At 42.6% G+C, this 27876-nt stretch overlaps 1 protein-coding gene across 4 annotated transcripts in view; it reads left to right on the top strand.

Moving 5' to 3' along the window:
* Window positions 1–27876, top strand: part of Cdkal1 (CDKAL1 threonylcarbamoyladenosine tRNA methylthiotransferase) — a 553071-nt gene that overhangs the window by 413750 nt on the left and 111445 nt on the right. For all 4 annotated transcript variants that reach the window (XM_087591039.1, XM_087591037.1, XM_087591038.1 and 1 more), the window contains 1 exon segment: window positions 11108–11170. In XM_087591039.1, coding sequence (XP_087447165.1) covers window positions 11108–11170 — 63 coding nt within the window.

Consider the following 27876-nt stretch of genomic DNA (forward strand, 5'->3'; position numbering starts at 1 on the left):
TCCAAACAGGAATCACAGACAGGCAAGGAACAACTCAGAGTTAAGAACTGAGTTTCCAGACGTCAAAGCTTCTAATCCTAAGCCTTGGGAACCAGAGACCGAAGTACATCGCTCAAGGCTTCAATGCCAGCACCCAGCAGCTAGTGCTCCTACCAGAGAGCTTTCATGGGTTTTATGGACTCAGTGTCGTTGGTATCGAATGACACAGGGGAAAGCTTAGCAGTCTGTTCCGCTTTGTACTTTTTCTAACTTCCTTCCCCCACCCTCACCACATACTGGTATGCCTGAGCCCTCTCTTCTGGTAGCTTCAGTTCTGCATGGCAAAGGTCAGCCTTCAAATCTACATCCGGTGGACCTCTGTATAGGAGCCCTGCTCTACAACATGAAAAGGTATCGGCTGATTTCTGAATTGACATAAAAACAAGACAATGGAGCGGGCTGAGCTGTCTATTAAATTGTCCTCTGGTTATCAAATAAAGACACCTTTGTCATAAGGGCCAAAGATAAAAGAAAATGTGTGTTTAATATATAGAACAAAAATAACTCTATTTTTTGACATAGTACTTGAAGAGAAGATAGGTCAAAAAGCCTAGCCACCCCTGAAATGAATTTTAGACTCCATATTATTGGTGTGATCGGTCTGAGGGAGAGATCAGTGATGGCTGCCTTGCTTATAGAAAGGATTTTTTACAGTAGGTGCTAAATTAGATGTAGAAAGTGGGGGAGTTATCAAGCCTCCCTGGTCATGTCTGACCCTCCAGGTCGCAGCCGTGAGATCATAATAAAAATGAGTCTTGGTCTTATCGAGAGAGGCAGCAATAACGGCCTCAAAACAGCTTTCAAGCTTCTCCACAAATGGGATGACACTGGGGCTTATGTGGGGTCATGGAGGAGGTGCAGTGGTTTTGATCAGTTTTTAGAACTATACAGCAGCTTATCCATGGGTCAGAGAAATTTAGTTTTCTTCATTCTTTTTTCGCCCCACCCCCACTCCTCTTAGGCTCTGTGCAGATTGGCCTCTGCACGCCGGTACAAGGCTGCAGATGTAAACAGGGCTTGGACAGATCCAAATCCCATTTCTACAGCATTGACTACAAGCCTCAGCCTCGCTGGATGTTATATCAGTGTAGGGACAGGACATGAACGAATAGGAACGTAGGTGTGATAGCAGTGAGAGGAAGTGCCCGCAGTGCGAGGGTGCTGACAAGCAAAGCTCACCAGCACTGGTTTGTCTACCAGAATGTCACCTCACACTGACGTCTCCAGCCGGACTTCTTTCCTTTGTGGTTCAGCTGTAAATAAGTCTTTCTAAAACAATTCATGGCCACCAAGCATTGTTATTAAGCAAGTAGGGAAAAGTTAAATAAATCCAACTGCCCTTCTTTAACCATTAAAAAAAAAAATAGAAGTTTGTAAAGACAAAGATAACCACAGTCTGGTATACAGGCTGCACACTACTTGTTCCATGTTACCTGTTGGGTCGTTAATGTGGTGTAGACATCAGAGCTTTAACACTGTAACTACAGATTGTCTTAAATTGTCTCTGGGAGAAGAGTATTGTGTACTAAAGGATTGTTTTAAAGTAGAAATAGTAGGAACGTCTTCCTGACAGAAGTTTCTGTCCATGGGTTATTTCTCTTCCCTGAAATGTTTTTGACCAGAAGAGTTTACCTTTCAGGGGATTTTACATAGACTTGGCAAAGTGAACATCTCTACCCAAGACTCTAAGACTTGAAGCACTTTAAGAATATCATGTGTTTGGATTAGGGTTGCAAGCCAGTGATAAGTAGCACTGAAAAGAAGCCCCGTTTCCTTTGCTTTGTCTATCAAATTAGTTTCTAAGTGATGAAGGTCCAGGGGAGCCTTCTTATGTGTGCTGGCTAGATTTATGTCAACTAGACACAGGCTAGAGTCATTTGGGAGGAGGGAACCTCTACTGAGAACCACAGCAGATTGGCCTGTAGGCACGCCTGTGCTGTGTTTTCTTGATTGGTGATTGTTGTGGGAGGGTCCAGTTCACTGTGGGGGTGCCAGTCCGGGGCTGGTAGTCCTAGGTGCTATAAAAAGGCAGACTGAGCAAGCTATGAGGAACAGTGTAATAACCCGCATTCTTCCTTGGCTTTTGCTACAGTTCCTGCCTCCAGGTTCCTGCCTTGAGTTCCTGCTCTGATTTCGCTAGCTGGTGCACTGTAAACTAGAAGCTGGAGTAAAACCCTGCCTCCCCCTTGTTGCTTTTGGTCATGGTGTTTATCACAGCAATAGAAACCAAATTGAGAAGTGGGGTGTGGCATTCTTGTCCCCTCTGCTGTGAAGCCTGGTATCTCAGAGCATGTAAGTGTCTGCCACATCCTGAATGCTTATTGGTTGTTCCTTTAGTCTTTATGTAAGGAGAAACCACAGTGTATCTGTTGGTTTTATGCATCATGATAATTCTTCCATCCCGCACAACATTGTCATTCCTGTATCCTATAGTATTTGTCAATAGAGAAAAGAACTTTATAAAAATGCAAACATAATTTAAGATTTTTTTCTTTGAGTATACATTGAATGAGAGAAAAATTTCATGGAAGACAAGTCTGAAACTTTGACTTGTTTACGATGATAGTCCTAGAGTCCTGACGCATCATTTATAGCCTTAACAGTGCCATCCAGACTGCTGATGGGCATGAAATTTAACAATCTGCTTGGGAGTCATGAACTGGATGTCCATTCTGTGGAGACACTCTTATTAAGCAGTAGTTATACCAGACATTGCCATCCAGAACATTTGGAATTCATTTTGCCAACGTGTCAGCACTCAGTGTGTGCGTAGATGCTGGTTAGGTATGTACAAGACTTGGCTTTTCCTCCTTGTGAGTTCATGAGCTCTGTTAAGTCAATAATGCCAGGCTGGCTTGCTTTCAGATGCACTAGTATGGTGCCTGCAGAATGGAGGTTATGTAGAACGTGGATTATTGGAGTCAGCTCAGAGAACAGACTGTATGTGAAGGCGGTAATCGGTGAAGCAGGACAGTGGGTCAGGAGGCTCGTAGGACAGAGGAGAACAACCATGTGGTGGAAGGCTCCATCAAAGAATTGAATGGATATGTGGTTTGGGGATTGATCCGACTCTGAGAGAGTATAAAGGACAAAAGAATGTGGAATCTGACCAGAAATAGGCTGGAGTGCTGTCTTTCCTTCTATACCCAACATGCTTGGTGACATAGATTGACTTTTCCTTGGAAGTAAATGTTCTCTGTAGAAAAGGGTGTACCAGTACATAGGCATGGCTGCTCCCTTCCACTTCACCACATATCACCATCTCCACACAGGCAGCCTTCCCTGGTTATTGCCCACTGAGGGCCCCAGTGATGGGTCCGTACAATCGCCTTGTTATTTGAGGTGTTTCCTACTGATGCTCTCCATGCTTTCGAATCACCTCCACATTGTAATATCTGCCCAATTTGATGTGTGTACTGTTATGCTGGGGTAATTAGACTCATCAACTCCGTAATTCTTCCCTTAGCACTGCCATCTTGTCCTGCAGGAAATGCTTCCACTGTCCTCTCCACCCAGCCAGTGGAGAGCCCACTCAGTGTATGAAGGATGACCTTCGTTATTTTTCAACCCTTACTAGAGACTAACGAGTAATGTCTTCCTGAGACTTGCAGCTGTGTCTTGTTTTTTCCCCTATGGTCACAGAAGAGGCCTCTCACAGAACAGTAAGGAAACACTCCTATGCCTCAGAAAAAACAGAGGGACTGGCTGGGAATGTAGCTCAGTGGCAGAACACATTTTATTTTATTTTTTTATTTTATTTTATTTACTTATTTGTTTGTTGCTGCTTGTTTGCTTGTGGAGGGCCCTGAGTTCCATCCTCAGAATGTGAATAACAAACAATGTTGTTAGCAGATAAGATTTGAAGCTCTTCCCTGTTTTCTTCTGTACTTGAGGGTGCACACCAACCATATTCCACAGCAGGTTTCCAACTGGTTTCCGAAACTTTGAGATGTGTGGTTCATATTCCAGGGGCCTTTTTTCTTCCTCCTTACTTGGCTTTCTTGGAGGATTGCTATCTCAGGACCACCATTGGAGGACTGACAATACAAACACGAGATTGCTGACTGACCCTGGTATTGTCCATGCTTTTAATAAAGCTTCTGGTGCTTTCCACACATAGTAAAGGGCTAGGCTTATCAAATTAGTTTTCCCTTTCTTTTCCGAAGCATTCACCAACTTAGGAATGTAGCATCAGCCCACTCTGCAGCCCACGCTCTGTGTGGCCCAGAGGGATTCCTGGAGAGAGAAGCTATGTCATAAGTAAGGGAAAGGTTAGGAAGCAAGGCAGAGCTGCAGGCATAGTGTAGAGCTGAAGATTAAAAGTTCCTGATGATGGCAGGAACCAAAGGATGTTAGGGAACTGGCCTAGTAGCATAGAAGTCAGAAGCCAGCTTAAGGAGCATCCTGGATCTCAAATTTAACCATGCCTTGGGAACAGCGAGCTGTCTAGAGTCCCGCAAGACCAATTAAATCTGAGACACTGGAGAGGACAGAAGCATCAGTGATTCTCGCCTGCAGCAAGGGGTGGATATCACTGGCGTATTCCAACTGCCTCTCAGCCTTAGGAAGCTCTGAGCAGACAGCTAGCTAGATAGGGTCAGGAGACACACATCTCTCCTTTCTCACTCCATTATCTCCATATATGATCTCAAACCAGTTCTGCTTCAGAGGACACCAGTGCGCTCAGAACCCCCAAACCTGTGGCCTTCGTACCCTCTGCTGGGCACCGGCTGCTTCTCATTACTCCCACGTGGTTCCCAGCCAGTTCGTTCTCCTCCCCAGCCTGCTTGTTCAGGCCTATTCATTCCATCAAAGAGCTGAAGCCAACCTCTTGGAATCTCTTTTCTTTCTTCTCTTCTATACTGTGACTTAGTCACCAGGTGCCAGCCATCCTGCCTCTCAGCTTGTGTAATCCAGCCCACCCTCTCACCTCACCTGAGCTTTCCCAGGGAGTATTATCATTTGATTGGGATGGTTTCAGTAGCATGGGTGGTTTCTCACACCACCATGGGAGGGATTGATCTTGGTCTGACTGGGCTCCATCTTCAATCTCTTTGGGGACCTCTTTCTGAATCCCAAGTTTGACCATCTCTTGCTCTATCAGTTCATATCGTGTCTTCTGCTCATTTAACCTTTCCTTTTTACCAGCCAGTTCTGTCTATGTGTGTGCCTATACTCAGCCTGCTTCCTCACCACCTGTAAATGGCATCGCTGCCTGTCAACTCAGTTTTGTGGAAATCTAAGCTGTCAAGCAAGGGTTGTTGTTCCTTCAACCCAATGCTGTCACATTGCAAAGGAAACTTAATGGGTCCACTGTTGTCTGTATCCTAGCAGCAATGAACGAGAGTTAGACTTCCTGTAGAGGAAGGAGGCTAAAAGATCCCCTCATACATGAAACCCCAGGCATGTCTCATACTATGCTCTGGCTGCCTTCTACCACGTCCTTGATTTAGTGGCCATTTCTTCTAAGACAATGGTTCTCAACCTGCGGGTCATGACCCTGTGGGGAATGCATATCATATATTTACATTAGATTTCGTAACAGTGGCAACATTACAGTTACGAAGTAGCAGTGAAATAATGCTAAGGTTAGGGCTCAGCACAACATGAAGAGCTGTATTAAATGTTCTCAGTGTTAGGAAGGTTGAGAAGCTCTGTGTGAGACCTGGTCCTAGCTCTTCTGTGTGTGTGTGTGTGTGTGTGTGTGTGTGTGTGTGTGTGTGTGTGTGTATGCGGTTAGAGGACCTCCTTGTACATTAGTTCTCTCCTTCCACCCTCACATGGGTTCTTCAGATAGATCCTGATCGCCAGGCTACCTAGAAAGCACCTCTTCCCACTGAGCCATCTTGCTGGCTCTCATCTGTTGTTTTCATCTGAAATGTCTTAGTTCTTTTGGCCCTGTTAACATAGAATGTGGTTCTGACTTCCCTTCTGAGGGACTATCATCGTCCCTTCCCTTTAATTCTCTCTCATTCTCCTGTGGTATTATTTTCAGACAGTCATGTTCCCTCAATCGTCCCCTTGTGGCCTAGAAGTCAGCTACTCAGAACCCTGTAGTCTAGCTTCTAGTATCTAGGCTCTGTGTCCTCTTCTATTATCTTTCTGCTGTGGTCTTCCAGTTGCTGAGTTAACTACATCTTAGACTCCCTACCAGTAATGGAATCTGCCCCCCTAAAAAAACGGAAAATAAAGGAGTATGTTAAAACTCCAGCTTGTCCCTTTCAGCTTCATTCCGCACACCATGCTGTGTTGTGATGCAGTACTCTGCCATCCCTTATCATTCTTGAGAATCCATAAGTAGAAGTGAAGTCCTGTATTCTTCTTAGAACAGATTTATGCAGGAAGTTCATGTCTAGAGAAAGGTACTGTGACAATTTGACTTAGCAGCAGAAAAAGAAGAGTGTCGGATATTGCCCAGACTCAGGTAAAACAGGTTCTCTGCCCACAGGGAGCTTCACAGTGTGTTCTGTTATTTAGTCTTCTCTTTGTCATTTGCATTTTCAAGACAGCATTTCTTTGTGTAGCCTTGACTGTCCTGGAACTAGCTCTATAACCAAGCCAGCCTGGCCTCGAACTCACAGAGGTCACTGACCTCTGCCTCCTGAGTGCTGGGACTAAATGCCTGTTACATCACTGCCTAGTTGCATGCTCTTGTTAGAGGTTAAAATGGTTACAACATTGGCAACCTGCACTGTTCAAAAGTGGGGCTTAAGCTTTGTTTGGTTGGTTTTTTCCCCTAAAAAAGAGTTGCTCATAAATATAGAGGTGTTTCTGACCTTAGGGAGAGAATGCCAATGCAGTTTGTAAAGTGAGGTGGGGGAGGGTGTGGGTATGCAGCTCAATAAAAAATAAACAATTACTAATTAACTAAACAAACAATAATTGTGAGGCCTTAATGAAGAGGATGGAAAACATAATGTAGATGTTCTGACAAACTTGCATACTGCCTTGTTTCCAAAGCCACGCAACCCACATAGACAGCAGAGCTTAGCCTTCTCTAGTCCTGCTGTCCGTGCATAGGAACTGAAGATGATGATGACTTGATGGCACCTTGCAAAATTCTGGAGAAACATTTGCCAGGCCACCCTGGTCACAAGTCTATCGTGCGGCGTGTTCTATGTGTTTACTTATTAAATGCTTGGAGGACTCTCAGGTGGCTGCAGGACTGAGGTGTTTATTGGAACAGGCTGAAAGGTGGGAGGTCATTTAGACCTGTGCTCCGATGCCATAGGAAAATGCCCAAGTATTCCACCTGGGGCTCAGCTTTTGGTCTCAATTAAAGCTGCGGAGAGCATGGCTTAGTAATTCCTACACGGTAGCTTTTTCATGTTTCCTGTCTGAGAAGCATGCAGACTACAAATGATGGCCAACTCTTCATCATTTGTCTGTGAGACTTCGGGCCCAACACTTTGTCAAAGATTCATTTTTGTAGTTTCTAAAGTCACAGGATACATCTAGAAAGGCTATGAGAACCCCAGTTCAATTTCAGCCTGCTCCAGGACTGGCAGTATTCTATAACTTCCTATAGAATGCTCTGGAAGATCAAGTCGTGAAAACGAGATAGCTGGTTGTTGTCCCTCACTCTTCATTCATTGTTAATGCATCAATGTATGGGCTGTGATTGCTTGTCATCTGTCTTCAGAGAGCAGGGAGAAGGAGCAGGGCCTCTTTCTGGAAAGCTGTTTACTTGCTTTTCAGTCCAGGGGATGCCTAACTGGTGTGTTAGGGACACAGACACTAAACTGGAGTGACTGGCTCTTTCCTGCAAAAGGCCAGGTAATAAATTCCTTATGCTGGGTAGGACTCAAACTCTGTTGGGACCACTCAGTTCTGCTTTTGGAGCATGAAAGCACTCACAAATGAATGAGTGTGGCTATGTTTCAATAAAACTTTATTGACTTGACGTATGTGTGAGAGAATCTGAGCACGTATGTGGGATTATGTGTGTGTAGGTCACAGGTAAACCTCAGAAACCATTCCTTAGAAGTCATCTGATATTTTGAGACCATCCTCCCTCAGTGGCTTGGAGCTTGAGGATTAGGCTCGTCTATTTGGTCAGAGAATTTCAGGAATTTGCTTGTTTGCACCTCAACCGAGCCGCATTGTAAGTTTGTACCATTATGTCTGGCCTCTTCCCTGAACTGAGGTCTTCAGGCTTCCATGGCAAACATTTTACCAACTGAACTATCTCCCTGGGCCTCAACAAAACTGACTTAAAAGAACAGGGGTTAGCCTGGATTGGCCCGTGAACATAACTTACCACCCTTTGTTCTGCATTCCAGAATTGCACCACTGGGTATATAACCAACTTCAGGAGGAATATCTATGACATCCAGATAGCACTGTTGATGCATTTCCTTTTTAGGTTCATAGCCAGAACTCTACTAAATGTGTGTGTAATTAGTTGGTTATCAGAAGTAGAGTTCTGTTTCTTTCCTGGGTTCCCCCAAAACCCGCTTTGAGGGGATCCAAATACCATTATTTAATTACCTTTACCTCCTTTCTTCCCCAAATCACTTGCATTAGTTTACAACAAAAGGTATGTGTAGGCCGGGGATGGGGGGAGGGTGCAGCTCAGTGGAAGAACATAAATTTAGCTTGCATGAAGTTTTTGTGTCCCCCAAAGTAAGATAAAAAGAAATAAAAATCAAGGTGGAAGGCACACGTGGGTTTGGGCTATCCACACTCACATAGAAAGGCCTCACAAAACAGCTCTTGCCATTTCTTACCCACCTGCCCGCGGTCTGTGAGGCTACTCAGCCTTCAGGCTCTTCCTACGTTGATTGCTGCTGTGTTTCCCATCTTATCTCCACTAGGGCAATTTCCTTTCAGAGGGGGGAAATGCCCCAATGGGTTGCATCAAGTCTCCCACTAAAGGAAGTGTTGGTATTTCTCTCTCTTTTTCTCTTTTGACTGAAGTGTAGCCAAGAACCATTCCACCACCTAAGTGGGTGTAAAGGAAGGAAAGAGAAAATCATAAGCTAATGAAAACTTTGGTGGACAAGTGACTGTTCAAAATAGACTCTGAGGCTCATAGGACAAACGTTTCACTAACTAAGGGAACTGTTTTCTATTTCCTTAAAGACATATCTCTGTTGTGCAGGCAAGAAGAAAAAGGGGGTTATATTGGAAGCACTGCTTGACAGGGGGCAGAAGAGGCGGGAACTTGAGCAGGAAAGATGTCTATCAGTGGGCGTCAGAATGTGGCAATCAAGGCCGACTGATTGGAAATGATGCCTGTGGAATTCTTCCTCTCAAGATAGTTTTCCTACGGAGCTGTTCCATTTCACAACTGTGAGAGTGTATAAATGACTTTCACATGCGACTGTAATTATGATCAGATCCTGGCAGTCAGGAGGTGTGTGCTGGACACATAACATGAAGACTCAGGAGTAGATGGCAAATCCCTCCCTAGGCCTCATGGCTAATCAGCAAGGGGTCACTCAAACGAAAGCACCCCTGTTGCTTGTTCCTTGGATATCATGGCCATTATGGGTCACATGCTTGACGGAACTGTAAGATATCATAGAAGTTGATTCCATGATGAACAAGAGATAACTATAATGAAAGAATTGTGTGTCCATTCTACAAGACACATACATAGTTATGTAAGTATGATCCCTATTCAGTCCCGGGGCAAAGGCACATTGAAAGGAACAATACTTGAGGCATGCAATTTGGTCATGCCAAGGTCACAGTCATGCATACAATGTGATCCTGAAACTAGATGTGCACAATTTATTTCTTTAAAATATACAAACTTTCAGGCTTATAGAAATGTTTGTGCAAAGATTGCCCTTGTATCAAAACTTGATGTATTAGCCTGGTATAGCAGAATACACCTTCAGTCCCAGCACTCTGGAGGTTGGAACAGTAGGATAGCAAGTTCCAGGCTAGCCTGGGGTATATAGTGATGCCCTGTCTCATAAAACAAGCAAACAAAAAAAAAAAAAAAAAAAAGATTTGCTGGGAAGATTTGGATTTCTAAATCTTTAGAGTTTGAGAGCACCTAAGAGGGAATGAGAGCCTGTGTACACATGCACGGATGTTTGGCAAGGAGGAAGTATGAACTAGAAAGCAGACGTCACTACAGTGCGAACAGCCTCCTCCCTCTGACAGTAACAACCCATCTGTGTATGTGAGGTCCACGCGCACATGCTTGTGCACAAGGTATATATGGAAACATATGAGCTACCGTGGCAGACATAAGCTTCTTGTCAATGACGGTGATGGGAGAGCCGCATTTTCCTCCTTGTCATGGCCTGGGGAGCAAGCTTGAGGAGAGAGCCTCATGAGAAGTGAAAGGCCTTGTCTCTTCAAAACTGCCTGTGAGGCTTCTGATAGCTCCATGCTGCTCTGCCTCAAGTAGGTCATGGATCCATTAAGCCATTATTTGTAGGGTACATACTGTGTATAGGATGCTGGGTACTAGACTATAGAACAGTTTTGTGATGAAGGTGCCCTCCCACCCCCAGCTGCAGGCTCAAGCACACAAACTCAAGGTGTTCCAGGCAACCCAGTGCAGATGTCACTCAAGTAGATGCTAGTGCTGGAGGATCAGTTGGTGGCATTAAAACAGAGTTGAAAACATCCCATAAAAAACAAGCTGAGGCTTCTCTGTCCTCACTGTCGTTTTTAGGTGTGTTCTTAGAAATAGTTGGAGATGATAACTGGCTTTAATTACAAAACCTTCTATAACCACAGTTGTCAGCCTATTGGCTGTGACCCCTTTAGCAAAACTACTTACAAAACTACTATTTCCAAAAATAATTACATTATGATTCATAACAGTAGCAAACTTGTTTGTGAGGTAGCAATGAAATAATTTTATTGTTGGGGTCATCACAACATGAGGAACTGTATTAAAAGGTCACAACATTAAGAAGGTTGAGAACCACTGTTCTAGGAAGAGGTAGCCTGCCTGCTATGTGGCAGTTGAGCTATGTATCTATCAGTTGACTGGTGTCTGCTTGCACCAAGCTGTAGTCTATCTGTAGGCAGATAGAAAAATACACAGATATGGATTTTTTTGCTGTCAACTCAAATATTTGTGTTTTTTCTTCCACAGAAAAAACAAAGAACAAAAGATCTATCTCGGGTGTTTCATTCCTACAACCCATATGATCACAAGGTAAGAGAAGCATGTGATTGGTATATTTGGGATTAGAGTGTTCAATGGCAATTCCTAAAACATGTAGGGGGCGTGCTTAGCTGTGATTGCCTCCCATCCTAGATCTTCCTAAAGGTTTCACTTTATATGTCACAATTTTGAAACACACTAACAATTGTATTTGTATTTCTGTTTTTAAAATGTCTTATAAATTAAACAGAAAATTTCTGTTTATGAACTGAATTGCTGGCATTTTTCTCAAGTTGGAATGTACTTTCATGGGGGCCAGAGCTGTTGATGTCCTGTGGAGGTTCTTACCCAACATGCATGAAGCCCCTGGCTTACTCCAACTCTGCCCCAAAACAAAGGAAGTCCACAATACATTATTCATGAAGTGTTGAAAGTTTGGGTGTTCTCTTGAGATGGAGGTGGTGATTTTACTATTTTAGTTGATCAGTGTTTTCCTTTGAAATGCTCTGGTGAGTGACCCAGGCTTTGGAATTGGTAGAGACAAGCAAAGCCTTTACTATCAAATCTCTGTTTCTGTTGTTCTGATACCTTCTATGCTAAACGGACAGTATGTACAAGAAGCAGCTCATGCCTGACATCTGAAATGCCCTTCCAAGACCACCGAGGTGAAGACCAAGGTGTAAGGTCTCTCACACTCCCTCCTGCTGCTCAGTAAAGACCCACAGCCCTTCCTGTACAGGTTATGCCCAAACTTTCCACCCCATGCATTTGAAGAACTTCCATATGTGTTTTTACTTATAAGCATTTCCCCACATATTTGTCAAGGAAAGGACTCCTTTAAAAAGTATACAAATCAGGGATTGGAGAGATGTCTCAGAAGTTAAGAGTATTGGTTCCTCTTCTAGAAGACTCTGGTCCAACTCCCTGAGCACACATAGTGACTCACAACCATCTGTTTCTCCCATCCCAGGACATCCAGAGCCCTCACCTTACCTCCATAGGCACTGCCCACAGGTGGTGTGCAAACATACATGCAGGCAAAAGGCCCAAACACCTAAAATAAAAATATACTTTTTAAGCTCAAAATTCATATGCTAGTGGCCAATATTAGAACTCCTAACACTCCATATCTTCATGGTGAAACACATCACAGGTTTTCTTTCTGAGGTTTGTATGCTGTGAACTGTTCCAATAAATTTGTTAATTAGAGATGATTTCAGAAGAAGACAAGCAAACAAAAAAAAATCACACAGTTAAAATGTTACTATAAATATGAGTCTTTACCTATGAACTTGCTTGCAGACATGGTGGGAAGTTTTCAGCCAGCTAAAATAAGTGATATGAAAATCCCTATTCCTCAATTGAGAATAGATAGGTATCTAGACTCAAGAGACAAAACAAATCCGCCAATATGTGGAATTTCAAAGAACTTAAGAGTTTCTAGTGTGTAACAAGGGACTAATTGACTTTAGCTCCAGAAATTTTTAACAGAAGTGTTTATGCTTTGTGGAGATGTGTGATACTAAAAGCTATCATTTCTTGGCATTTTATTCCAACCTCAGTCAGTTACTTCGAAGCAAGGAGGGATTCATTTGAAAGAGTCTGGGAGCCAGTGACATAATAGTCATGTGACATCATTGGCCAAAGACTGGCCAAACTGCTGTGAGGAGTGTTGCCTGCCCTGCATGAGACCATTTAATTAGCATAAGTCCTCTAACAACTTAAGTTAGCTTTTAACCACAAATTTTCAAATGCTTTGACAAATCAAAGGTTTTGCTTGAATTGTCTGAATGTTTCCTACTTCTATTATTTTTAAAATTCACAGATGAGGGAAATTCCTTTTTTCTTTCGCTAGAACTCTTAATGGAGCCTACCCTGTAGCTCCATCTGTAGCTCCTACCGGCTTCCTCCTCATTTCCTTTGTGGCATGGTACCAAAGTTGCCTCAGAAGATTTTGGATTCATCTTGTGAGGACTTCACTCTCCTACAAACCAGTTGTTGGCAGTGAAGAGTTGAATAGAAATGCTAGATGGCTTCCTTTTGATCTCTGCTCTCAGATCAGTTGTAAATTATTATGAGGAGCTAGCCTGCTACGTGAGTTATTTTGAGCCTATAAGTTGGTCTGTCTTTTATTCTGTGTGTTTGTAAAGAAGGGGGAAAGGGTTGTAGGCATCTCCAGGGCCCCTTAGTAACCGCCTCCCATTTTTTAAAGCTTTATGTAAGCAGATCTTAACCAAATTATTTTATTTCGTCATTGACTGTAATGTTTACAAAGCCATAGGAAGCCATGTCCGTGTACTGTCTTCTCCATCTTGTGTGTGCTTCTCCCTACCATAAATAGAATAATAGTCTGTGTTTCACACTACTTTGTCATTTTAATTATCTAATTACAGTCAGGCAAATCAGTTTTCTAGATAGATAGGTTTGAGTATAAAATATTTTATAAGATATGGTTGAAGTTGATTCAGACATCTCATGTGCAGTGAGATTTCTGGAGTGATCTTTAGAAAAATAGACATGTGTATTGTAAATGAAAGCTTACATAAAATAAAACATCACTTATCTGGAAACTGCTTTAAAAAAAATTCCAAGCAGGGGTGGAGGGGGGTACATGGAGTGAGCTGGACCATGTGTTGGCAATTATGGGACCTGAGTGACAGCTTTGTGGGGGTTCTTCTGTGTATTTTACTACATGGTCGAAACTTTCCATAATGCTAGAGACAGGAGAGTAAAATAAACGTAGGCCTGGGCTGGAGAGTGAGTGTTCTCATATCCATCTCTCTCTGGCTATGCTTTCGAGGTTAATGTTCCCCTTGATGTCCTTGAAGAAGGGAAACAGCATTTCAGTGCTGGGTTCTTGATGCCAAGTGAACTCAGGAATGGGACTGTTGTGCTTCTGCTGCTGTCGGTTCCCGGGAGTTCATCCCAGGTTAGAGCGGGCCAGGGAAGTGATAGCCTTGCTCACTGCTAAGCGCTAAACTTGTCATTCCAGAGAATAGTGAGTGTTCCTAGTCTAGGGAGTCAGGTGTGTTCCCTGTCCCCCACCCCTTCACCACAGCCAGGCCAGTTCCTGCCTAAGCACAGGTGAAGAAAGTCACCAGGTTAGAGAAACATGCTGCTCCAGGGAGGCCATCTCATTTTGTAATCACATCCTAAAGCTTTTGTGTAGGTAGCAAAATGGTCACTTGGTTTTTCTCTTAAATGCTATTGCCAAAAGCAAGCAGAGCTGAACAGCAAAGTGTGTACCTGAATGGATGTTGGGAAACACTGCTTAGCTGGAAAATGGTGCTGGGGGCCTGGAGAGCTTCATTTTGGAGGGCTTTCTTTTCATTTAAAAAGAGATGTTGACAAGAATTTTTACAATAGTAACTTTTTTAAAAGACCATATAAATTTATTTGACCAATGCATATTATCTTTTATCTATTCTGATTGAAAGGAACTTCAGGAGAGGCAGCCCAAAATACCAGGGAATCTAGTTATATTTTATCTGCTATTCTAATATCTAAAGCTTATAAGTTCTGAAAATAGCATACTAACTGTCAGGAGAGGTTACCCACATGCAGGCCTTCCAGGGTGCACAGTGTCAATCCAGAACTGAGTTTTCCTTTCCATAAGTCACAGGGAAGTCAGGGCCGGATATAATTAGGGTAGTCCTATTAACGGCATGCCAGCTAACATGTGGAGTGTATCTTTATCCTGAAGAAAACATTACACACATGAAAGATGCATTTCTCTTTTTCCTTCCCTTTGCCTCTCTTTTCCTTGTTAGATTTTATCAGAATTTATGTGCTCAGGGGAAATCTAGGTTTATTAGCTGAGCATAGATGTTTATAATCTGCTAATGTACAAAAGTTGTTGTGAAATATGAAACCACTTTGAAAGGAAAAAGTTAGAAAACTGCGGGTCTGCAGCAGCTTTTAACATCTGCTAAGCTAAGTTCTAAACCAGTTCATCTAAATAAATGAACCTGTTTCCCCACCAAGGGCCTTTCTATTGGGCTATCACTGTCACACTCTCTAGCTTCCGTGAGGCCTGTTTCGTCTTTCCTATAGCAGCCAGCTATATTAAGAATTTTTCTCTGTACATCGATGTAAGCTGATGGACATGCCTCAGGCAAAAAGTCAGTATACATCTTCTGCATTTGTGGCTTTTTCTTTGTCCTGTGATGATGGCTATTATTTAATATGTATTTCAACAAATTGAAAACAAATTCATATGTCCCAGAAAATAGCAGTGTCTGAATGCACTTGGCAACTTCTTCTCTCAATAGGAAGAAAATGAACACCAGTGCTCTCTTCAGCACATGATCTTGCTTAACTCAAAATATAACTCAGAATTGGCCAGAGGGCCAGCCTGGCCCCGAGTACTCAGAGAATTGTGTAAATCCCTCCCCCACCTCATCCACCAACCGTCTGTCCTTTTATTTACGTCCACTTTTCTACCAATACACATGTCTGCCTGCCCAAAGTGCATAGTCAGCCACAGCAGCAATTTCAAAACAGGTAGGTACTGCCTAAGAGTCCAGAGCTCTGGGAAGAAGTGGCAGTCTACAGAGGAAAGGAAGAGCTGGCTAAAAAGACAGAGCCCTTGACATGCAGCTGTCAGGACCGCTTAATTTAGACCCCCAAGACCCAGATATCCTAATGCATTCTAAGAACCCCAGGGTTAATCATTAGGATTAGCTTATATCAGGAAACACAATGATTGACAACAGGAAGGATGCATATATTCTATCTTTGGATTCTATCTATATTGGTGTTTTAGGGGGGAAATGTGCTTGTCTTAAAATCCTTTGGGGCTAGCTCATTCCTGGAAGAGGTTCAAGTAGGTGAAGTATTACCATAGAGAGTTGGAACATGTGTGAGTGATTAGGGGCAGAGACCGCAAACATGAGTGACCATCAGAGCTGATCATGTCAACCAGTGTGGCCAACACTAAGGATTTATAAAGCGGGTACTGTAAAGCATGTGCTGTTTTTAAAAGTATGAAGTTTTTATCTAAAGACTGAGTGGCAGTAGATAGATAACTCAGTTGCTAAAATGGTTGCTGTGAAAGCACAAGGATCTGAGTTCAATCCCCAAAACCCATGGAAAAACACTGTATGGTAGCACACACTTTTAATCTCAGTGCATGGGCTCAGTAGCCCATCACCTAGCCTATTTGGTGACTTCTAGGCCAGTGAGAGACTAAATCTCATAAATCAATAAAGGTAGAAATCTCTGGCAGCTGAAGATGACCTCAGGCTTCCACAAGCATACGCACCCATGTGCACGGGTAGCACAGGTACCACACATAGGTGCACCCATACAAATGTGGGTCTGTGTGCACACACATACCTATGGGAAGACTGGTCCAGTAACTCATTAGCTAGCTCAGTGGTACAGCTCTTTCCTTGTGTGCATAAGGCTGTTAGCTCATTCCTGGCATCACTGCTGTTTCTCCCCACCCCCACCCCCCAGAACCAAAAGATTACTCTAGACCTAACATGGCATAGTTGTAATGATGTATTAGTATATTTTAGTTGTGTGTCTGTATACATATGTTTTCATGTGTATGGGTATACGTGTGAGTGTTCAGACATGCATGCACATGTGTGCACAAGCAAAGTTGATGGTGTCTTCCTGGTTACTCTCCATTTTATGCATTGACTCTCTCAGTGGACCTCTCACTGAACTAAAGCTGGCCAATTCCAGTTAGTCTGGCTAGGCAGCTCACCTGGGGACCCATGACGTCTGTGTGGTCACGTCACCACATCTCCCAAGCTGTGTGGGTTCTAGGGGTTCCTCTGGGCCTCACACTTGGATGGCAAGCACTTTATCTACTGAGCCCAGCCCAAGCACAGGTTTGTCTTATTATCTCACTTTATAGGTGTGTATAGGTTTTGCCTGCATGTGTGTTTGTATACAGTGTGTCAAAAGAGAACATGCGATTCCCCTGCAACTAGAGTTACAGATGGTTGTGAGCTGCCGTGTGCGTCCTGGGAATTGGACCCTGTAGATCAACCAGAGCTCTTAACCACTGAGCAACTTCTCAGCACAGCCTATTTTTTCTTTTTACTAGAATACCAAATATACAAAAAAGTTTATTTCAATAATCCACACTTCCTAAGACTACCTTAAGAACTAATTATACAAACATGTCTGGGAACCTTGTCTACCAGTGGTCAGTGAAATGTTATACAGTAAATGTATAAATGTGAGGCAAAGTTCCATCAGCTCTGCTTTGATCGGAAGTGTACAGGGGAAGTCTGCACCAACAACTTTGGGCTGTGCTACTGTCCTTTCTTACCCAAGGTGTTAGATACTTTGGTGACATCAGTTTCATAAATGCTTGCATCATACTTATAAGCAAAATATACAGCCTCATCTCAGAAGCAATATATTGATGTCCATTAATCAGATTGTATAGAGATGCAAAGCAGCAAGAGTCCTTTCACCTGGCTTTGGTACCCAGCTCCTGCTGTTTGAAGAATGATGGCAATCTGGAGGCAGCCACAGTGTTGTCAAGCCCTCAGCCCCCCTCCCCCACAGTCCCACATAACACAGCATCAGAGTGCTATGAGCTGTGCTTCCAGAGTGAAGAGAGAGAGAGACAGAGACAGAGACAGGGACAGAGACAGGGACAGACAGACAGAAAGAGAGAGACAGAGAGAGACAGAGACAGAGGGAGATGGGATTTGGATCCCTGCCTGCTGGCCCTACAGAGCCTCAAGCTATCTGTTGTCTGGAAATAGCAAATTCAGTTTTTAATTGATCCGGCACTCTATGGTAGCCAGATTTCTCATGCATGTGCAGATAAAGAAACAAGTTATTGATCCGGCATGTTGATGTCATGCTTAAAACAGTTCTGCAGCAGCTTGCCCAAAGTCGTTTGTGCATGTGACTCTGCTTTCCACCTTTGGCAAAGATGGAAAGCGCTTTGAAAATCGAGTGTCTGGTTGACGGTATGTCCTTACTGTCGCATTGACACACATCCTTATACACAAGTCACACTTCAGTTGTAACCTCAGAATGGAGGGATGTGAAACTTCAAGAAAAGATTAAACTCATTCCCTCAGTTCCAATCTAAAGACAAACAAATGATGACCCGGCCTCAGGATAAAGCCGAGGTCACATGAACAGACCTTTGAATATAAAACCTGCTTCCATTTATTGAAATGCTTTCCTTCCGTAGATGGCCATGTGATTGTCACCACGGTTGCAGCCATAGCTCAGCTGTTTCCTTCTTTCATGGACTGTCTAACCTGGGCTAACCTAATCCAAAAGCTCTAGCCTCCTTTTAACTGCATCATATCTAAGTAGCAGGTCATGTTTCCCTGAGCCTAACTTTGATATTATATGTATATATTTTCCTTTAAATGGGATATTAACATTAAACATATTTTATATATTAGTCTAGTTTATTTTGCTACCATAGCTGCAGGGATGGGTAGGTAAAACTTGCACCCATGGCAGTGATTTTCATGCTCTGAAAATGATGTGCCCAGAGACCCACAGATACCAGAATTCTACTCTGCAGGCTAGATGAAGAATTGACAATGAGAATGAAAGCCAAAGAGATCTTTATTATGGCCATGGGTTATAATAAAGCAACCGTGCATGTAGCTGGCACCTCTCTCAGAACTTTGCATGCACATAACTTATTCAACCTTACACTAGCTCTTGAAAGGGAGCACCCTTGAGGCAGGGGGATGGGCGGGGTAGGGGATGCTTGCTGCACAACCCCGGTACCTAAGTCCAATCCCAGAAACCACGTGATGCAAAAGGAGAAAGCTGATTCTAAAATGTTATCCTTTAACACTTATTCTGGGGCATATGTGCCTACATATGCACTATACATGATAGATAGATAGATAGATAGATAGATAGATAGATAGATAGATAGATAGATAGATAGATAACAGATCACACATACTATACACAATAGTTAGACAGAGAAATATGAACATAATTTTAAGGTTGGGATTCCTGTACCCTGCCCTGCCCATGAGGAACTTGAAATGCAGAGAGGTTAAGTAACTGTTATAGGTTACAAAGCTAAATTTTCTTGCTCCAGAGTATATGCCCATTAATTACCTCTGTGGCATGAATAATTGGAAATCTAGACAATAGGTAGATTGGCAAACACAATTGTCTACTCAGGGTTGACATGGGCCTTCTTTCCTTCTCTCTCCTTAACTCCAAATCACAGTCTACATAGAAGTATTAACAGAATAAGAACCAGAACAGGTTCCCAGCCCGATTAATTCAAAGTCAGCCTAGAAAGAAGAAGCATACTTAAGCTGGGGATTGGGGCTATTTTGTTAGAGAAGCTCGCCAAGGGCTCTTGGCCATTGCCGGGCATCCATATCCTCATAGTGCATTGTCCAACTTACTCCTTTGGCTCTCCTCATGGGACCTATGGAGGTAAAATGTCAGAGTGGTCTCAGACCCAAAACACAGGAACTGTCCAAGCAGAAAAATGGGCAGAGCCAGAGCTCAAGAACCTAAAACACTGAGCAAAGCTGAGGAGACTCATAATTCGTGGATCTTGGAAATGACAGCAGGGCAGTGTAGGAGCAGAAAAAAAAATCTTCCCTGTCCCTTACACACACACACACACACACACACACACACACAATGCAGATTCTATTTGCAATGACTTGTGAATAGAAAATATTTTCATGGACCAACAACTGATTCTTTCGTGGCTTTGTATGCTATTAAGACATAATCTCAGTTCTCAGAGCACTGTTGAAGTGTACATGAGAACACCACTCTCTGGAGAGTGTAGCAAGAGAATTGGGAGATATGGGAGAAAGGAAAAGTTCACTCTGACTCCCTTTTATGGGTTATCCCAAAGGAGTTGCAGTAATAGAGGAACACCAATCACAATCAAAGTGTTGTGTATTTTTTTTTAAGTCCTGATTCTAAAACTTGATTGAGATGTTAGTTCCTATGTTTCAAATTATTTGTCAACCCTGAAAGCATCTGTGACTCCTGTCACTGGTGATTTACTGCTTCTACTGCTTCTGGCATCCTGGGGAGAGGAGTTGCCTTGGGCCCAGTACCAGGGTCTGCCTGGGTCTGCCTGTCGCTCCCTGCTCATCTCCTGCTGCTCAGGTCACTAGAGCTTACTCTCCGCCTTGATGACCTGTATCTAATCAGTCTGGGTAGCTATGTTTTTCTCTCATCACACTGCCATGGTCTCAATGCATACCCTACCCCTAAACCAATTTTTTCCACATCTCCCAACCTTATCTATTATACTCATAAACCTTACTTGTCCCCAGTCAAATGACAGATGCTGTCCTCCCAGCATTCACTCACTGTGGTAGACCCAAAGTCGTATGCAGGGCTCCCCGAGTCTGCAAATTAGAACACAAAGTACCCAACTTAGTCACAACGTCAGGTAACAGTGGGCATGCTTTAGCATGCATGTAATTGCATGAGTTCCATGTGTCGCATTGTTTAGTAGTTGCACTAAAACATTTACTCATTGTTCTTTCTGACATAGATATCAGGCTGTACATGTGTCTTCCTTTGCCAGCGTGCACTCCACATGACTTACACATTTCACTTGGGCAGGTTGAATCAAAACATTAGGAAGGAGAACATTTAACACAATGGAACAGAATAAAACTGATTTTCAGGGCCTGGCTTATGCATCAAGTCCACTTACTGATCATGCAAGGTCTTGGGTTCTATTCCTATCACTCACCTTGGGCAGCTTACAACCATGTGAACTCTAGCTCCAGGCCCTCCAGTGCTTTCTTTCTCCTCAGGTCTCCACAGATACATGCAACCCCCACCACATATGTACATAGATAGATAGATAGATAGATAGATAGATAGATAGATAGATAGATAGATAGATAGATGGATAGATAATAGATAGATAGATAGATAATAGATAGATAGATAGATAGATAGATAGATAGATAGATAGATAGATAGATAGACAGACAGACTGATTGATTGATTTCAGACCTTCCCTTCATTTATTTCCTGCCTAGAGGACCAAGTGACAGCTAACAAATGTCAGACACAGCTTATTAAGCATATACTCGTATTTTTTAAAAAGAGAAAACAACTTACTAAACTCGGACTCTCACAAGATTTAGGAAAACATTGACCTGGAAAATCTTTGTGAAAAGTTTCTCGAAATTATAAGGAAAAATTAAATTAAAACATGCTGTTATCATGTTTTAAAGAAAGGTGAATTTTAACTACTTCCCCTAGGATAGTATGCTCTGCTTTTCAAAAATGCAGCTCACCATAAAATAAAATTAATGACTTTTAGCTGTGTATTTTATTGGGATGTGCTGGAAATCCCTGACAGTGCCATGTCCAGGCGTACACTGGAGAGGTGAGGGCTTCTGCTGAGGCCTGGGCTTCCACTCTTCTGCTGCTGCCATTCTGAGGATGTTGGTGGGGTCTGGGTTGATGCTCTTCGGGGAGGGACTCCCCAGACCTGGTTCCTCTTTCTCAGCAAATTATTAAGTGATTAAAGGCCCCATCTGTGAGCCACAATAAATGACTGCCACCTTTGAGGTTAGATTCTGAGTTACATGAAGCAATTGCCAGAATTCTGTCTAGAGATAATAGTGAATAGAAAGTATTTCCCTGGGCCAATTGCCCGGTCCCTTTGGGGTTTGTTTGTTTTACAGTATTAAGAAGACATAGTTACAGAATGCCTTTATGGCACTTTTGAAAATGTGTGTGTTGATACTCTCCTGGAGGATATAGGAGAAGTGAAAACAGAGTCTCTCTATAACCCAGCATGGCCTGGAACTCGTGGCAATCCCCCTGCCTTAGCCTCACAAGTACTGGGTTTACACTATTCACAGCTTCCATTCTCTTCTCTTGAAATTGGAAAACTAGAGTTTCAACATCTGAGAAGAAAATGCATTCCAAACTGCTGCTGATGATGGTAAAACGTTTTCTATTTCAACATGTGGTCTGTAGGTGCCTTTTAAGGCTTAAATGTATCTCTTTTAAAAATATTTTTATTGAAAAAATTTCCATGCAATATGCTTTGATCAAACCTCTAGATGTATCTTAAATGCAAATAAAAGTACAAGAACTGTAAAGACTCAAGTTCTTTGGTTTATAAGTGTATTCCATTTTAACCATTGGAAAGTAGAATAATCTAGTGATTTTTTCAGGAAATAAAATTCTCTAATGTAATTTGGGCTTTTAAAGCTACTTATTTGTCTTTATTATTGTATTTGTCATTCTAATTTAATATAAAATGAGAATTTTAAGTGAGGCACCAGAGGTTCCGAGTCTGTGCTGCCCACCCTTTCTTCCCATTAGTAACTACAGTTTCCTTCTGTTTTCTGTTGTCTCACATTCTCTTGCCCTGCAGGCTGCTTCTCTTTCCCTGTACATAACTCAGATTCCTGTTTTATCAGTATGTCGCCACACAGTCACTTAGATGCTCTGGCTTCTTGCCTTCCTCTGTCTTCCTGCTGGGTGTCACTTGTGGGCTCTGCAGCACAGTGCATCATAGCCTTGGTTCCTTCTCCACTGGGGAGGGTACCATGAGCACTCAAGAGTACATGTGTCCATTTTCACTGGTGAGTGCTCTCGGACGAGGCCAGCGGATTCACACGTCTGCTGCTTAGGAAAGAATGGGTCTTCCCGTCCTGCTAAATTCTTCCTCCTCCTTCAAGACCCAGATTAGTTTTACCTTTTTCACCTCTTGTCTAACATACACGGAAGGTTTTCCTCCTGGAACTGGAACTCGTGTGTGCCTTTGTTATCTTTACAAACCAGATGTGACACTTGCGGTCCAGTGGGACGTGGAGAGATGGTAGCGAGCATCACTTCGCATTCACTGTGCTTTGTGGCAGACTCACTTGCTGATATCACAGTTTACCTAACTCTGCTAGGAACGCCTTGAGGATAGGGATCATGGCTTGCGTTCCCTCCCCTTTCACCTTGAAAGACCTTGAATTGAGGGTACAACTTTGATATTTTATTTCTTCCTGTGAAATGTATTTTATTCCTATCTTAGCAATGTAGGGTGGTTGCTCACCGTCCCACAGCAGATGCTGGGCTGGGATTGAGTCTTCTCATTCTAGTTTGACGATTTGTGTGGGAGGACACAGCGGGGATGTGGTAATAACCCAGGAGCGTGAGTCATAGTGCGTACTCCCCAGCTGTGGAGAACATACTGAGATGGCTCTTCATTTTCAATTATAAGACAGGTAATACCCGACCCCATATTCAAAGAAAGTCTCTTGCCAGCCATGCCCTGCAGACTCCCCGGCCCCTCTCCAAAGGCAACAGTTGTTTCGGGTTTTGTGTGCATGCTTTTAGAGTTATTTTACACATATTGATACATGCTTTTTCACATTCAGACACTAAAGCATCATGCATTCTTCCATTTCTTTTTCCTTTTTTTTTTCTTTTTGCTCCAATCCTTACCGAAAGAGCTGCCACATTTCTTTTTCAAAATACCCCAGACCAGGTGTCGACCATATTTATTTAAGTGGATTCTTATCTATAGCTTTTGGAGTGGTCTCTGCTCTTTTGATCTTAAAGTGTTGTACTATATAATCTTATAAATGTGCCATGGAGTGCCTTTACAGCCATTACCTGGAAGAAAGCTCTAGAAGGTTGTCTGGCTGTTAGATGGATGTGTTTGCCGTCATTGCTGGTGTTGTCAGGGGCCCATTTATCACACATTTCCAGGAGTGATCTCGGGCTGCACTTCTTTCTCCACAATCAACACACTGTCACGGCCAACTTTTCAGATCTTCTTGTTAAAGGAGAAAGTATATGCCTTCTTGCTTTAATTTGTTTTTCTCATGTTAGTGTATTTTCTCAACTATTATAAAGAACTCTAAAAATATGTTTTGGTCTTTATAAATAACAACCTCCAATTTCAAGCCTCTGACTTTTGCATATACCAGCTATGCGATATTGGTAAGATGTGTATGCTTTACCTAATTTTCTTCCTCTATAAAATCATGCTACCATGCTATAGCCAAGTTACTAAGACATCGAGTCCATGAAGTTTACCTGTTTATAGGATTGTCGAGAGGATTAAATGCAATAGTGCCCAGTACGTAACAGCTACTCAGTAAATAGCTATTATTGTAGTGAACAGAGAGTCGCAAGGATGCTTCCCCACCACAGATATTTACCACACAGTACATCGTCGGTAAGAATGCACTTTCAATAAATATGACCGCTAGTATAATATTACAGTTATCAGAACAGGAACAGGGATTGTATATCTGGTAAATCTCATTCCCTCTACGTAACTTTGTGACGTGTGCTGTGCAAATATAAACTAACTGAAAGAATTCATCTTCTCCTCCTCCAGAACTAAGTCAAGTGTTACAACAGCATCGCACCATAGAGTTTGAGGCTCTGTGGTCTTATTCCCACCCTACCCCCTTCCTCTACATGCAAAACCTTGTTGACATTGCCACAAAATGCTTGATTTCATTTTAACAATGAACGTGTCCTCTGGAGTTGAGGTTAGACATTTAAGAATCTTTACTCACAAAAAACCAAAAAGCCTTACACTGAAAGCCTTCACCAAAATACAGTTTGTAGGAATTTTTTTCCAACGATCCCAATATATTCTACATATGGGATCTTACTAAGAATTGAACAGGATTTATATACATCCTACCTTGGGGTATTTAATTTGTACTATAATTTTTACTACGTTTGTATTCTGAACTGTTGTTGAGTACACTTTCCACTCTAGGACAGTGGAGGAATAAAGGCCTTTGTTTTGTAGTACTGACTTTCTCTACTTGAACTTGAACTTGTGTGGAGCTGTCATCTTCCAGGCTCGCAGGATGTGATCTGAAAACCATGTTCTTTATAACCCTCTGCTCCTTTAGGCTGTTTGAATTCCCTATTCTCTCGTTGCCATCCGCCATAGACGTCATTTAACCTGATTTCCATGTGACACAGGTCTCTCTTTCAGTCTCTCTTTCAGTCTTTTTGAAAATTTAAAAGGAAATACTGATAGAGTTACTTTAAGAAGAGGAGACATGAAATGAAACTGTGGAGTGGTTTTATAAACATTACTAAGTAGGTCTACACGAGAGAAGATTGGCAGGTGTGTGGATGATACATAATATAGTAGCATGCTAAAGGCAACATGAACTCAGCTAATGTGAGAATTAGCTGTGCTAACTCGACTCTCATGAAAGCTCATGTCGTCTGGCTGGTATTATTTTTCCCATCTTGTCAGTGGTGGTAAAATTCTCAACTGCTTAGAGTGCGTTCAGATTTAACCCCGTATCACTGCCTTAAGCATAGTTGAAGGTACCAGAGTTGTCTGAACCCATCCATCCGAGCACAGCCCATCCTCTCTCAGGCCCCTGTGGGAAGACACCCCACCCCCACCCCCACCCCCTTTCTGTGAGTGCTGAACATCGCTGGAGTTCACTGGGTGTGTCACAGACTACTTTTACCACAGATCCATTTGCCAGGGTGTGATCTGACTTCACAATCACCTTTTACTTCCCTGAAAAGATCAAAAAGGTCAAAACCTGGAAGTTTGCTCTGAAAAGTTGAGGTAAAACTAGTCTCCTGTTAGAACAGCACCTGACTCTGCAGTGAGGCCTAGGCCGCAGATTAAAACTGCTCCTCAGCTGTCACCAGATGAGTGCTCCAGATGTCATAGCCGCTCGCACTCAACCGGGACAGCCAGCTCTCTAGACTATTAATTTAACTGTTCCTTTCTCAGTACTGGAGCAGTTTGAACCTCAATTCAGCAGTTATAACTCAAATATATTCGTTTTCATATAAAGACAAAATGTTCTTTATTCTTGAATGAAAGATCTTTTCCAACCTGTGTTTTCAAATGATGCCTGAATCTATAAGAGACTTGTACTTAAAACTTCCCTCAAGGTGGCAAAACACTTACCTAAGTCTAAGTTTGCATACATTCAGGTGATATATTCCTTCTACATGGCCACCAGAGTCCCTTCCATTTTCTCCCTTCTCTTTAGATTTCTCTCCATTGGAGTCTCCCTCTGATGCTGTACCACCTTGCCAAAGAGCTACACAGCTACCCCACTTCTCAGCCACAAGCAGAAAGTCAGTCTGAGCTTTTCTCTGTCCTAGGTCTGACCTCATCCTCTTTGTGGTCATTACCTTTGTGTTGACCTTTAACAGTGTTCATGAGAGCTGCTGCTTCTCTTTCACACCAGTGTTTCCATTTCCATTCTCAGTGACCTCTTCCAAACCCAACCCATGGTTCCACTACTTTGATGGCAGAGACTTGTGACCTACTGTCTAGATCTTGTTTGACCCATTGCAACATAACTCCTGGCCCTGGGTCATTTCCAGAATAAAGCCCCAGCAAGGTACTCTAAGGCTCTCTGTCACTAGTAGCTACTTTTTTAGATTGTAAGAGAAGATTTATACTTCTTGTTTGTGTGTATGTACCTGAGTTAGTTTATGTGCACCAGGTGTTTGTAGAAGCATGTAGAGTTGACAGAAGGGAATCAGGCCCCCTTAAAGGCAATATAGATATTTGTGAGCTAACACACAGTGACTCAAACCTGGGTCTTCTGCAGCAGCAGTAAACACTCCTAACCACTGAGCCATTTGTCCGACCCTACTAGGAGCTTCTTATCTCCTATCTTCTATGCCTTCCTTGCCTAATTATGTTTTTCCTTCATATTCTCCACATCTGAATGCATACCACTGCCTATTTCTGAAAGGGTCTGCTGACACAGTCTATGTTTCATCATTCAGAATGCAATCAGCCCCTCCTTCTGAAAGTTGCCCCATTTTCCTCTACTCTTACCTCCTCCCAGGATTCTAGCTGTTCTTCTTGTCTTCCCCCAGTCTCTGTTTCCTGACCTCATGGACTGTGCCTCCTCTGGAGGGCTGTGAACTCTCTGATACAGGACTTGCGTTGGAAAGGTCCCTGCTGGATTCATGGAGAGATTGACATAGAGATACTCAGTGTGAATGGGAGCGATGGTTTCTAGGAGTGTGGCTCAGGACAGAGCATAATGTTTTTATAAGGTCTGGTTCTTACTTGGCTATTCCTGATATGATATCTGAGACATACATTTCAATTTTACAACTTTTGTGATCCATGCATATACAAGAATTTCAAAGGCTTGTAATTCTATATTTAAATTTCAATATCCATCTTTTCTATCCCCTTTTTATATAAATTCGTGTAGAATGACTATAAGCTGTCTTTGTTCTCCTTTGCAGCTCTGTGATGGGCATTTAGGCTCCATACAATGGCAGGATGCTCCCTGCACTCCAAGAATTCTCAGCTTTAATGGCTCATTAGAATCCTCTCGGGGCTTTGCAATGTGCTGATGCTCAGGCCCTACACATGTACATAACATTGCTTTGCTCAGGAATGTTCTAAATAAAGAATTTATGCAAATTGCTTCATTATAAAGTTATCCATCCCCATCCCTACTGAGCACCCCAGCTTGAGTGTCTCCTACATCTGCAGCCAGCTTTGCTGGCTGCCCTAGCACTTGTCCTAAATGTTAACACTTTCCTTACTTTTCCTGTCTTACTGCAGGGTGTGTAGCACTTCTCCCTGCCCCACAAGTACAACTGATCTGACATGATACTGTTCACACAGCAGTCTGAGTATACCCTTTGGATCTCTTATTTTGCCATCACCCTACTCATTCTGATGATGTGACTCTTCCCTTGGGATCTTAATTCGTTTATTGAATGTTTTATTTATGACTACATTGTGAACAACTCAACATATGCCCTTAATAAATAGAGATGGCTTATTTTTTATTAGCTCC

Source organism: Rattus norvegicus, chromosome 17 (genome assembly GCF_021556685.1).
Source record: "Rattus norvegicus strain SHRSP/BbbUtx chromosome 17, alternate assembly SHRSP_T2T, whole genome shotgun sequence".
Taxonomy (NCBI): domain Eukaryota; kingdom Metazoa; phylum Chordata; class Mammalia; order Rodentia; family Muridae; genus Rattus; species Rattus norvegicus.